This window comes from Dryobates pubescens, chromosome 36, assembly GCF_014839835.1.
Source record: "Dryobates pubescens isolate bDryPub1 chromosome 36, bDryPub1.pri, whole genome shotgun sequence".
In the NCBI taxonomy this organism is placed as follows: Eukaryota; Metazoa; Chordata; class Aves; order Piciformes; family Picidae; genus Dryobates; species Dryobates pubescens.
The window spans coordinates 346,091-358,463 of record NC_071647.1 but is presented as its reverse complement, the minus strand read 5'-3'; the positions used below and the strand labels follow the sequence as shown (position 1 = coordinate 358,463).

General features: G+C 68.9%; 3 protein-coding genes across 5 annotated transcripts; all 3 read left to right on the top strand.

Moving 5' to 3' along the window:
- Nucleotides 1-1,766: 1,766 nt before the first annotated feature.
- Nucleotides 1,767-5,709, top strand: NAGLU (N-acetyl-alpha-glucosaminidase). The gene is made up of 6 exons (XM_054176590.1): nt 1,767-2,164; nt 2,364-2,511; nt 2,585-2,731; nt 2,910-2,995; nt 3,222-3,478; nt 3,703-5,709. Exons 1-6 carry the CDS (start codon nt 1,767-1,769, stop codon nt 4,917-4,919), a joined length of 2,253 nt encoding a protein of 750 aa, XP_054032565.1. The 3' UTR covers nt 4,920-5,709.
- HSD17B1 (hydroxysteroid 17-beta dehydrogenase 1) lies at nt 5,708-7,396 on the top strand. Of its 3 annotated transcripts, none has more exons than XM_054176925.1 (6): nt 5,708-5,856; nt 6,009-6,170; nt 6,455-6,634; nt 6,709-6,802; nt 6,914-7,097; nt 7,172-7,396. In XM_054176925.1, exons 1-6 carry the CDS (start codon nt 5,760-5,762, stop codon nt 7,331-7,333), a joined length of 879 nt encoding a protein of 292 aa, XP_054032900.1. In that variant the 5' UTR covers nt 5,708-5,759; the 3' UTR covers nt 7,334-7,396. The 3 variants fall into 3 exon arrangements, with proteins under 3 accessions (XP_054032900.1, XP_054032899.1, XP_054032901.1); XM_054176926.1 differs by having other exon boundaries at nt 5,775-5,856; nt 6,388-6,634; XM_054176924.1 differs by having other exon boundaries at nt 5,743-6,170.
- A 286-nt stretch (nt 7,397-7,682) lies between these two features.
- COASY (Coenzyme A synthase) lies at nt 7,683-11,518 on the top strand. The gene is made up of 9 exons (XM_054176679.1): nt 7,683-8,342; nt 8,684-8,898; nt 9,055-9,186; nt 9,400-9,589; nt 10,011-10,075; nt 10,549-10,633; nt 10,777-10,874; nt 10,963-11,109; nt 11,337-11,518. The coding sequence occupies exons 1-9, from the start codon at nt 7,733-7,735 to the stop codon at nt 11,391-11,393; spliced, it is 1,599 nt and encodes a 532-aa protein (XP_054032654.1). The 5' UTR covers nt 7,683-7,732; the 3' UTR covers nt 11,394-11,518.
- Nucleotides 11,519-12,373: the final 855 nt, after the last annotated feature.

The window sequence follows — 12,373 nt, the reverse complement described above, 5'->3', positions numbered from 1 at the left end:
CCTCTGGTAGCTGCTGCTTTGTCTCCTGTGCAAGCTGTGAATCCTTCCTTGTCCTCCTCCCTCGGCTGTAGCTGTAGGAGCCGTGAGGTGCCTGTGGTCGTGCCGTGCCGTGCCGTGCCGTGCCGTGCCGTGCCCACCTCCCCTCTCGTGTGTGACAGCCCAGAGCAGCGCCCGGGGCGATGGTACGCGAGCACCGTGCCCGGGCAGGGCCCCCGGCGGGGTCCCGGGCAGGGCTCCCCGCGCTGCTCTACAACCCGAGTGTGCTGCTGTATAAATTAAACGAACGTGAGAAGCGGCTGTGGCCTCTCTTCTGCTCCCCAAAGGGGTCCTGGGCAGAGCCTCAGAAGCTGGGGGGGGAAACTGGGACCTGCAGCTCTGCTGCCCTGGAATCCCAGCTGCTGGCTTGGGGGGGCAGCACGGGGGGGTGGGCAGAGCTGGGCTGAGAGGTCTGCACTGACCGAGTCCAGGCTCATCTTGAGCAGGGACCCTTCTGTCCAGGACCTTCCTGCTCCTCCCCCGCCCCGCTCCCCCCCCGCCCCGCTCCCCCCCGCTTGCCCTTCTTACCCTGATGCGGGAGAAAGGCTCCGGCTCCAACAAACCTTGGATGGGGAGGGGGTAACTGCACTCGACCCCAGCCCTGCTCCCGGCCCCGGAGGGCTGCGTTTCCTCAGGCCCTTTCCTGAGGGGCTGAGGCTGCGGGGGGGATTTTCCACGGGTGGGAGGATCGGAAGGGAGGCTGCTGCAGGGCCTGGTGATTGCCCATCCTGTTTCCATCTCCTGATTCCTCCTCTGTGAGGGTGACGAGAGGGTCAGCGTTGCCCTCGTCCTCCTGCAGTCCTTGTCCTCTGCACCCCTCGGGTGAGCCAGGTCCCTGCGGCTGCCAGCTGTGCCCAGGGGCTGCTGTGCCCTTTCCCCCGCTGCCTGCTCTTTTGCACCACTCCCATCTGCAGCCGCCGCCTTCCTGCCTCTCTCCATGGCTCCGCTTGGCCGGCGGCAGGAGCCCGCGGCCCTCTCCGTGGGCTGTGGGGGGAGCCCCGGGGTCCTAAATTTAATTCTGTCCCACGGGAGGAGCCCAGGCTGCCCCCGGCTGTGCCCCTGGGCTGTCCGGGAGCCGAGAGAGCCCCTGCCCATCCTGGGCAAGCCCCTGCTCCCGGGAAGGGTTCACGTTCGTGCTCCCACCCCGGTCCCTGAGCTCCTCCGGACACTGCTGGGGGCGGCCGGGCGGCTCCCACCGCCCCAGGGCACCGGCAGGGCTCCGGTGCTCGGTCTCGCAGCGCTCCCTTCAGGCTGGAGCAGCCCCGGCGGAGCAGCTTTGGAATTATCCCGGTCCCGGGCTCCTGGGATGAGCGAGAACGGCGCCGCCAGTTCTCGGAGCTGGGGATGCTCCGGGGCCGCCGCGGCCCGGGTCGCTCCGCGGGTGCGGAGCCGCCGCAGATAAAGTGAGGCTTAAGTGAGGCTTTATTTACTAAACCAGCTTGGAGCCGTCGTCCCCAGCGGACAAGCCCGGCGGCTCCCGCTCCCCGCGGCGAGTCCCGGGGCTCACGCACGACCCTAACCAGACACCGAGAGCTGTTGGGGACGGGAGGGGAGGAGGATTCGGTGCTCCCGGGACAGGAGCATTTCCGTGTCCGCTCAGCTCCGAGCGCTGGGCCCCGGCCCCGGAAGCAGCCGAGCCTCCGCCCCGCTCCCGGTACCGGTTTGGTCCCGCCCCAGCCCCGCCCACCGCCGGTTCCTGATTGGCGGCGGCGCTGCGGCTGGGAGCGGCGATGGCGGCGCGGCGGGGGCTGGTGCCGGCGCTCCCGGTGCTGCTGCTGGCGCTCCCGGTGCTGCTGCTGGCGGCGGCGCGGGAGGAGGACCCGCGGCAGGAGGCGGCGGTGCGCGCGCTCGCACGGAGGCTGCTGGGACCGCGCGCCGCCGCCGTGTCGCTGTCGGTCGAGGCGGCGCTGGCGGCGGGCGGCCCCGACGCGTACCGACTGCGCTCGCCGCCCGACGCCTCCGTGGCCGTGGCCGTGACGGGCTCTAGCGGCGTGGCGGCGGCCGCCGGCCTCTACCGATACCTGCGCGACTTCTGCGGCTGCCACCTCTCGTGGTCTGGGGCGCAGCTCCGCCTGCCCGATCCGCTGCCGCGGCTGCCGGCCGAGATCCGCGCCTCCGCCCCCGGCAGGTAACGGGGGTCCTGGCGGGGCCGGCCCTACCCGTCCCGCGGCGGCGAACTGGCGCTCGGGCCGCCGGGCCGGGCGCTGCTCACGCCTCGTTAGCCCGGGACAGGCGCCTTACGTAACGGGAGCGGGGCCGGGAGCGGGGCCGGGAGCGGGGCCGGGAGCGGGGGTGCCCATCCCGCAGCCTCCCGAACCTGCCCGCAGGTTCCGCTACTACCAGAACGTCTGCACCCAGAGCTACTCCTTCGCCTGGTGGGACTGGGAGCGCTGGGAGCGAGAGATCGACTGGATGGCACTGAGCGGCATCAACCTGGCACCGGCCTTCACGGGGCAGGAGGCCGTCTGGCAGCGGGTTGAGTACCGGGGCCGGGGAGCGGGCAGGCGGCGGGGGGGCCGTGGGGCCGCTGACGCTCTGCCCCGCGCAGGTTTACCGCAGCCTGGGGCTGAACCAGTCCGAGATCGATGCCTACTTCACTGGGCCAGCCTTCCTGGCCTGGAACCGCATGGGCAACCTGCGAGGCTGGGCAGGGCCTCTGCCACCATCCTGGCACCTCAAACAGCTCTACCTGCAGGTACCAGGGCTGCTGGGACAGACCCACACCACCCCCTGCCCCAATCCTTCATGCCAAGGCCGCACTCGTGGCGGCCTGGGGGCACCTGCTCCCTTCCCCAAGCTCCTGCAGTGCCCAGGGGTCCCTTATGCGGCGCTGGGGGCTCTTCCCCCCCCGCTGCTTCCCTTCTCTCCCTCAGTACCGGATCGTGGAGAGGATGCGCTCGCTCGGGATGGCCACGGTGCTGCCGGCCTTCGCGGGCCACGTGCCCCAGGGGCTTCTCCGGTGGGTGCACAGCGGCCCTGGCTGTAGCCCCTTCCCCATCTCTCAGCCCTGGGCCCCTCCCGAGGTCCCTCCTCTGGCCTGTGCCAGCTCCATGGGACACTCCTGGGGCCAGCACAGCTCCTGGCTCTCCTGTGCCCCTGACAGCTTCACCAGAGGCTGCCCTTCCCTGCAGGGCACACGGTCCTGTCCCACCCCTCACCCCTGCCCCCTGCTCTGCCCTTTGCAGGGTCTTCCCACATGTCAATGCCACTCGCCTTGGGGGCTGGAGCCACTTTGACTGTACCTACTCCTGTACCTACCTGCTGGACCCCGAGGACCCCATGTTCCAGGTGATTGGGACCCTGTTCCTGAAGGAGCTGGTCAAGGAGTTCGGCACAGACCACATCTACAGCGCCGACACCTTCAACGAGATGACTCCGCTCTCCTCGGACCCTGCCTACCTCGCCAGGGTCAGCAGCGCTGTCTTCAAGTCAATGACAGGAGGTGGGTCAGTGTTGTGCCAGGCATGGGGCTCTAGGTGGGCACAGCCAGGCTCCAGGGGTGGGTGGTTATGGGAGGTGGTTGTACTCTGCAGACCCTGTTGGTGCCAGACTCTCAAAGCCCCCTCCCAAGAGGATCGCTCGGTGGCCCTCGGGCCTGGCAGGATGCCAGCTGAGCCTGTGGGCCCTGCTTGGAGGGGCCCTGACTCTGTGCCCTTCTGTCCCCAGCTGACCCCGAGGCAGTGTGGCTGATGCAGGGGTGGCTCTTCCAGCACCAGCCTGACTTCTGGCAGCCAGCACAGGTGCAAGCCCTGCTGCGCGCTGTGCCCCTGGGCAGGATGATCGTCCTGGACCTCTTTGCCGAGTCCAAGCCTGTCTACCTGTGGACAGAATCCTTCTACGGGCAGCCCTTCATCTGGTGCATGCTGCACAACTTTGGGGGCAACCATGGCCTCTTTGGCACTGTGGAGGCCATCAACCGCGGCCCTTTTGCAGCCAGGAGCTTCCCCAACTCCACCATGGTGGGCACTGGGGTGGTGCCCGAGGGCATCGACCAGAACGACATGGTGTACGAGCTGATGAATGAGCTGGGCTGGCGCCAGGAGCACCTCGACCTGCCCAGCTGGGTCACTCGCTACGCCGAGCGCCGCTACGGAGTGCCGAACGCTGCCGCGGCAGCGGCCTGGCGGCTGCTGCTCCGCAGCGTTTACAACTGCAGCGGAGTCTGCGTCAACCACAACCGCAGCCCCCTGGTGCGCCGCCCCTCCCTGCGCATGGACACCGAGCTCTGGTACAACGCCAGCGACGTCTACGAGGCCTGGCGCCTGCTGCTGAGCGCCAGTGCCCAGCTGGGCTCCAGCCCCACCTTCCGCTACGACCTGGTGGACGTCACCCGGCAGGCGGCGCAGCAGCTGGTGAGTGACCACTACCAGAGCATCCGCAGCGCCTTCCGGCGCCGGGCGCTGCCCGACCTGCTGACGGCCGGCGGGCTGCTGGTCTACGACCTGCTGCCGGAGCTGGACAGCCTCCTCTCCAGCCACAGCCTCTTCCTGCTGGGCCGCTGGCTGGAGAGCGCCCGTGCCATGGCCACCAGCGACCGGGAGGCTGAGCAGTATGAGCTGAATGCCCGGAACCAGGTGACGCTCTGGGGGCCCAGCGGCAACATCCTGGACTATGCCAACAAGCAGCTGGGGGGGCTGGTGCTGGACTACTACGCCGTGCGCTGGAGCCTCTTCGTCTCTGTCCTGGTGGAGAGCCTCAATTCGGGCATCCCCTTCCACCAGGACCAGTTCAACCAGGCTGTGTTCCAGGTAGAGAGAGGCTTTGTCTATAACAGGAAGCGCTACCCGGCCGTGCCAGCTGGGGACACGCTGCAGATCTCCCGGAGGCTGTTCCTCAAGTACTATCCCAGGGCCCTGCGGCACAGCCAGGCTGCGCCCGCGTGACTTTAGGCTGTGCCTCCAGAGCCTCTGCCAGGAGGGAGGGCAGGCAGAGACCCCATGTCCTCTTGTGTCCAGGACCCCGCAGCTCCTGGCCTGATGGCTGTGTCCTGGTCACGCTGGAACGAAGGCGCAGACCCTGTCGGCCCCCAGCCTGGCTGGGGGTCTGCGATGGCAGAGAGGCAGCCAAGGAAGAGCTGCCCCTGCGCCAGGGGAAGTGGGGAACTGGCCTGACCCTGGTGTGCTCCTGGGCCTCTGTGTGCCAGGTGCTGCCAGTTCCATGGACCTCAGTGCCTGCCGGAACCTGGCCACACTTTGTGCCTTTTGCATCAAAGGAGACTCTGCAGAGTTTTCTGTGGTGTTTCTGGGGCCACACTCCCTGGGATGGGGTCTCCGAGGCCTTTCCCCCAGCCACGATGCTGCCAGACTGCAGAACAATTAAAGGCCTGGCCCCAGAGTGCTCTCTTCTCCCACCTGTGTGCATCCCCACCCCGGCGTGGGACTTGTGTGAGTCAGGGCAGAGGAGCAGCATTGGGCCTGCAGCCTGCATAGCTGGGGAAACGTGCTGCCAGATGTGTGCCAGCAGCTGGCACCGTGCCCGGTGTTGGCGCTGGCTGGTGCAGCCCCTGGGGCTGCAGCTCCCTTTGTGCACCAGAGCCTCCTGCGTGGGGGAGCCCTGGCTCTGCAGGGTCTTTATCGTCGCAGCTGCGCAAGCATCAAGGCACGGGGGCGGGGGAGGGAAGAGCCTTGAGATAAGGCAGCAGACACAACACCCGCGGGGGAGGGGCGGGGGTCTCCCTCCCAGCCCTCTTAAAGAGCAGAGCCCCCTCGGCCGGCAGCGCTCCCATGGAGGTAACCACGGTGCTGATCACAGGCTGCTCCTCGGGCATCGGCCTGGGGCTGGCCGCGCGGCTGGCAGCCGACAGTGCTCGCAGGTTCAAAGGTAAAGAGGGCATCCTCCGGGGGGCATGAAGGCACCCCCGGGGTGGGCTGGGCCGGGCAGCGCCCTGCAAAGACAGCAGCTCCCTGGGCTGGGGCTGGCAGCAGTGGAGCAGCTGGGTGGCACCGCTGCCCGCGGCTGCGCTCTCTCCGCAGTGTTTGCCACCATGCGCGACTTGGCCAAGGCCCAGCAGCTGCTGCAGCGCTTCGGGGGCTGCTGCCCTGGCACCCTGGAGCTGCTGCAGCTCGATGTCACCGACTCAAGCTCGCTGGCAGCTGCGGTGCAGCGGCTGCAGGGGCAGCAGCTGGACGTGCTGGGTATGGCTCTTGGGGCCCCCACTGGTTGGGGGGGGGGCACTTTCCTGGGTGACAGACGCGCCCTGGAGCACTGGGAGCAGATGGCACATCACAGGAGGTGGTGGCAGTCCTGGGGCTAGAATGGGACAGGGGGCAGGGGTTCCAGAGCTGGGTTTGGGGGTGCCAAGAGCCACTGGCTCATCAACAGGAAAGTGCCCCCCAGGTTCCTGTCTTCTAGCACCCCTATGGTGCCAGGACGTGTGAGGGGGCTGCAGTGCCCCTCTCAGTGCCACTGTGCCCAGCAGTCTGTAACGCGGGGGTGGGACTGATGGGTCCCCTGGAGACCTGCTCTGACCAGGCCATGAAGAACATCTTTGACGTGAACCTCTTCGGGGCCATCCGCACCATCCGCGCGTTCCTGCCCGCCATGAAGCGCCGCAGGGCTGGGCGGATCATCGTCTCCAGCAGCATTGGGGGGCTGCAAGGTGGGGGCCCTGCCAGCCTGGGGCACGGGAGACTGGGGCAGAGCCCCGATGCTCACTGTACAACTCTGCTCCAGGGCTGCCCTTCAACGCCGTGTACTGCGCCAGCAAGTTTGCCCTGGAGGGGCTGTGTGAGAGCCTGGCCATCGTCCTGCGCCCCTTCAACATCCAGTGAGTGCCAGCGGGGCCGCAGGGGCTGCGCTCCTGCCCCGCGGGGCACAGGGGTGGCGGTGACAGGACGAGACGATGGTGGCTGAGCTGCCTCCCGGCTCCTTCCCGCAGCCTGACGCTGGTGGAGTGCGGACCTGTCAAGAGCAGCTTCATGGCCAACCTGCAGTGCCCGCACCCCGAGGGCAGCGAGCTGCGGGACCTGGACGCCGGCACACGGAGCCTCTACCGCCGATTCCTGCAGCACTGCCAAGGGCTCTTCCGCGACGCGGCCCAGGAGGTGGACGAAGTGTTGCAGGTGAGTCCCCGCGGGATGGGGCAGGGGGTCGGCGGGTGCCCGTGGGATGGGTCTGACCCCCCCTGCGGTGCCAGGTGTACCTGGAGGCTATCGGCAGCCCCTGCCCGCCCCTGCGCTGTGGCACCACGCAGCTGCTGGCTCCGCTGCGGCGCCTGAGGCTGGGCAGCCCAGACGGCTCCGCGTACGTGCGAGCCATGCACGACTTCGTGTTCGGACACGGCGAGGAGCAGCCCTGAGCGGAGCCCCTGGGGGCCCCCGGCCCCGCCGTGCCGGGGTGTCCCGGGGCCACCGTGTCACCAATAAAGGCCTTTACAGCCGCGCGGCTCCCGGCTCCTCCCTCTCGCCGCGGCCCCCGCGCCGAGCAGTCCCGGCTGGGGGCTGCCCCGCGGGTTCGGTCCGGTCTCCGGAAGCGGAGGTCGCGGGGACCGCGATGCGACCGTGCCCGGGGATACCCCAGTGATGCGGGCTGGGGACCGGGTCTCTCCGCCTCCTCCCTCGTCGGGCGGGGCCTGGGTCCGACGCACCGAGGCGCCCGATGACCTCCCCTCCCCGGGGCCGGGCTCCCTCCGAAAGGCGGTCCCGGTGCCGGGGCGGGCCTCGAGGCGCGTTCCGGGGCGGCGGCTTCCGGCGGGGCCATGCCGCCGTTCGGCGCGGGGCTGCTGGTGCTGACGGCGCCGTTGGCGGCGCTGCCCCGGCGGGCGGCGGCGGCGGTGGCGGCGGCGGCGGGGCTGGTGGCGGGGCCGCTGTACGTGCACCTGCAGCCGGGGCTGCGCCTGGCGGCCCCCGCGCCGCGCCCCGCCGCCCCCCCCGCCGGCCCCGCGCTGCTCCGGGCCCTGGACGCGCTGTACGCGGCGGCGGCGCGGCGGGGCCTGGACCTACGTGTCCTGCTCGCCCCCGGTCGCCGCCTCGCCCGCCCGCCCCGCGTCCTGCTGCTCCCTGCCGCCGAGGCTCCCGGGCCGCCGGGGCCGGTGCAGCTCGGCCTGCAGCACCTGGCCACCGCCGCCTACGGCTGCCCGCCGCAGCTGCCCGCGCTGCTGCTGGATGGCGCCGGGGATGACCCCGGGGAGACCCCCGAGGAGGACCCCGGGGAGGACCTCGGCGCGGCGCTTCCCAACTTCTCCGACGTGGCGGTCGGGGGCACCTTCGACCGCCTGCACGGCGCCCACCGGTTCCTGCTCAGCGCCTGCGCCCTCCTGGCCCAGCACCGGCTCCTGGCCGGGGTGGCCGACGGCGACCTGCTTCGCCGTGAGTCCCGGGGCGGCCGCCGGCAGCGTTCTGGAACGGGGGGACAGCCCGGGGCAACCGGCCCAGCTGCCGGTGTGGGGCCGAGGGGTCCGCCCAGTTCTGCCCGGGACAGGGCGGTGAGAGGGGTGACAGTCACAGGGCGTACCGGTAGCCCTGTACCCAACGCGGTGCTGCCTGGGCAAGGTGACATGTGGGGACCTGCCGCATGCAGAGGGTGCCGTGGGGGCGAAGGGAGGTGCAGGAGGCAGCCTGCCCAAGCCACGGGTGGGTTTTGTCCCCATCTTGCCTTGCCCCCCGTGCTGCCGCCGCTCCACCGACGCCCTGCCCTCTGGTGCCCGCAGACAAGGTGCTGGCGGAGCTGATCGAGCCCTACGAGCTGCGGGCGGCCCAGCTGCTCGAGTTCCTGCAGGACGTGCAGCCCTCGCTGCGCTACGACATCGTGCGGCTGGCTGACCCCTACGGCCCCGCGGTCACCGACCCCAACCTGCAGTGCTTGGTGGTCAGCGAGGAGACCCGCAGGGGGGGCGAGGCCGTCAACAGGAAGAGGCTTGAAAACGTAATGCCCATGCCAGGGCTGCCCCTTCCTGCCCCTTCCCCCTGCCCGCCGCAGCCTGTGGGCAGGCCGGGTCTGGGGGAGCAGCCACAGCTGCTTGGTGCCCCAGCAGGGGCTGGAGGGCAGCATGGCAGCCTTCAGGGCTCCCTTCTCTCGCAGGGGCTCCCCGAGCTGGCTCTCTACGAGATCCTGTTGATGAAGGACCCTGACCACAGTCAGAACGAGGAGGAGAAGATCAGCTCCTCCAGCCTGCGGCAGAGGCTGCTGGGGACACTGCTGCGGCCCCCGCGGGTGAGGGGGCTCAGCTGCAGGCTGTGCTGGGTGCTGTGTGCCTGGGAGGAGGGGGCAGCCTGGCAAGGAGCCGGCTCAGGCCTGGCTGCAGCAAGTCCTTGCCCAGTACGGCCAGGACTCGTCGTGCCCATCCCCAGGGTGGGTGGCTGGGATCCTTCTCTAGCAGAGCCTCTGCCCTCCGGCTGCTGGCAACGCCTTTCCCTCTCCCCTCAGCAAGACCCTGCCTTGCCCCCGCGCCCGTACGTCATTGGCCTGACCGGAGGGACCGGGAGTGGGAAAACCTCCATCGCCAGCCGCCTGGGGCGCCTCGGAGCTTTCATCATCGACGCCGACAAGCTGGGCCACGCCGTCTACAGCCCCGGTGGCCCTGCCTACGGGCGGGTGCTGGCCACCTTTGGGGCAGGTAGAGCCACCAAGGGCTGTGGGGAAAGCTGGGAGAAGGGTGCCAACATCCCAGCGTCCGGAGAACCACGCTGGCCTGCGCTCCCTTGCCTCCCAGGAGGGCTTTGGGCTCCACACCCCCCAGACAAAGCTCTGCAGCTGATTCAGTGATGGCCAGGCCCCAGCAGGGCAAACCTGCTGCATCCCCCACGTCCTGCATGTCCCCCATCAGAGCAGCTGCAGACTGGTGTGGAAGGGTGGACTGGGCTGCTCCTGCTGTAGGATAAACTCTTCCTTGTTCTTTTCTGGAGTAAGGTGCAGAGTTGCCAGGTCCTGCAGCTTCTTTCTGACCCCACCTGTGCTGCAATGCTGCTGCTCTGCCCTGGGCTTGCTGCAGGGCAGCAAGGTTGGCTCACTCCCAAGCCTGCTCTGCTGTCTTGCAGAAATCCTGAACCAAGATGGGACAATTAACAGGAGAGTCCTTGGGGCCAAAGTGTTTGGAAACCAGGTAAGAGCAGCACAGAGGCTGGCAGTGTTTACTCTCGGGAGCAGGGAGCTCACCCTCTGTGCTCAGGCTTTTTATTTTCCAGCCCTTGGAGCTGGTGATGCCTCCCTGGCTGCACTCTGGCAGGGCAGGACACAGAGCTCCTGTCCCTGTGGCCGAGTTGGCAGCTGTGCTGGACACCCTCCTCCTGCCCCAGCGGCTGCTGCCTCCCTGTCCCCATCCCCTTCTCTGCCCAGCTTGTCCTTTGCCCAGCAGTCCTGCAGCAGGCAGAGCTCTTTGTCTCCTGCCTGCTCTGGGCTGGTACCTGGGGACTTGGTGATGCAGAACCAAACCTGCCCCTCTATGCCTGGCTGTGTCAGCTGAACACTGGGGCCAGGTGTCCCTCGTGCCCTCTCTGACTGCTGCTGCCAGCAGTGAGCCCCTTTGGGCTGCCCAGGGGTTCTGAGGGTCACCAAGCTCCTCGTGGTCCTTTCCAGGAGCGGCTGAAGAGTCTGACAGACATTGTGTGGCCTGAGATGGCTCAGATGGTCAAGGAGCAGATCAGGGAGGCAGCTGCTCAAGGTAACAGCACCTGGACCCAGAGTCCCCTCAGCCTGTTGCCTTTGGCAGCTCTGTGTTTTCAGTGCTCAGGACCCCACCTCTGCTGGGCAGCCCCTCTGCTGCCGAGCCACTGCCCAGCAAGGAGCAAGGGCCTCGTTCTGCAGGGAGCTCTGTGTGCGTGCTGGACGCTGTGGTGCTGCTGGAGGCCAGCTGGCAAGACATGGTCCACGAGGTGTGGACTGCCATCATCCCTGAGGAGGAGGTGGGCAGTGCCCCTTGGGCCTTCCCTTGCTGCCGGGGCTGACCCTGGGCCGCTGCAGGCGGCTGAGTGTCCTCTCCGGCCCTGGCAGGCTGTGAGGCGCGTCGTGGCCCGGGACGGGCTGAGCGAGGAGGCTGCTCGCAGCCGGCTGCAGAGTCAGATGAGCAACAGCCAGAGGGTGCAGCAGTCCCACGTGGTGCTGTGCACGCTCTGGGAGCAGGATGTCACCCGCAGGCAGGTGAGCCCCAGCCCAGCTGCTGCAGAGGGCTCCTTGGGGGGCAGTGGGGCAGGTGGAAGACCACGATGCGGCTCGGAGGGCTCGGTGCTGTGCCCAGGTCTTGCACAGTGTGTCTGGGTGTGCAGTGTGCGACCCTCGTGTGACATTGCTGTCCACGTCTGGTGGCACTTGCTTTGTCCCCAGCTTGGCTGTGGCTCTGAGGTGCTGCCCTCCATGTTCTCTGGCAGGTGGAGAAGGCCTGGGGCCTCCTGCAGCAGCGCCTGGGCTTGGGGCACAGCCTCTGAGGGGGCCGTGCCCCTCGACCATCACCCCCAACCCCACGGATCCCACACAGGTGGGAAGGGCAGCGAAGGGCCCTGTCCTGGCACTACCAGCAGTGCCATGCTGAGGAGCACAGCGTGGGGGCTGAACCCACCTCCAGCCCTGGGAAGGGGTCAGGGGACCTGCTGCTCCCTGGAGGTGTGGGGGGGACACTGGTGCCCAGACCTCCCTGTGACAGTAAAGAAGCTTCTCCCCCTGCGTGTCTGTGTCCTGGTCCTGTCCCGTGTGACCCTGCCCCCCCCGGCACGGGGCTGAGCCCCAGCAGCCTGCTTTGGAGCCCCCAGCCCCACTGTGGGGCATTGTCCCCAGCTCTGTGGGATGTGGGGGTCCAGGGGACCCAAAGTTCTTTCCCTTGCCTTCACCACCTTGCCCGATGCTCTCGGTGCCGCCGGGGATGGCCACGCCCGGGGCCCGGTGCCGTCGGGTTTGTCCCGGGGGCGGGCGGAGGGGCCGGTCCTGCCCGCAGCGTCCCCGCCTTGATGCCACCGGGTGCACAAAACCGTTCGGCCCCGCAACCGGCAGCGCAGACCTGAGCTGTAGCTGGATGCGGGCGGCGCTGGAGCTCCTTCCGCTGAGCCTGCGCGGGGGTGGTGGAGCTGATGCGGTACTGCACCGGGGCCGGTGCGGCGGAGCCGGATTCTTGCCCTCTCCCCTGTACCCCCCCCAAGTCCTCCAAGCTGTGTTGGCATCCCCCGTTTCCTGCCGGTGCAGCCGGCGCGGTCGTTCCTGATCCCGGCGCGCACCGGCTCCAGCGGGGATGCTGCGGCGCATCGGGCCAGGGCTGCCCGGGTGACCCGACCCCTGCCCGCTGGACTTCTCAGTGAGTGCCCCCGCTGCTGCCGGGCTCGAGGGCAGGCAGGGCTCCGGGGGGTACCGGCGGGGGCTGCCCGCCTGCTGCCGCGTCCCCCCAGCACATCCCCGCTCCACCCCAGGTCTCCTTCGA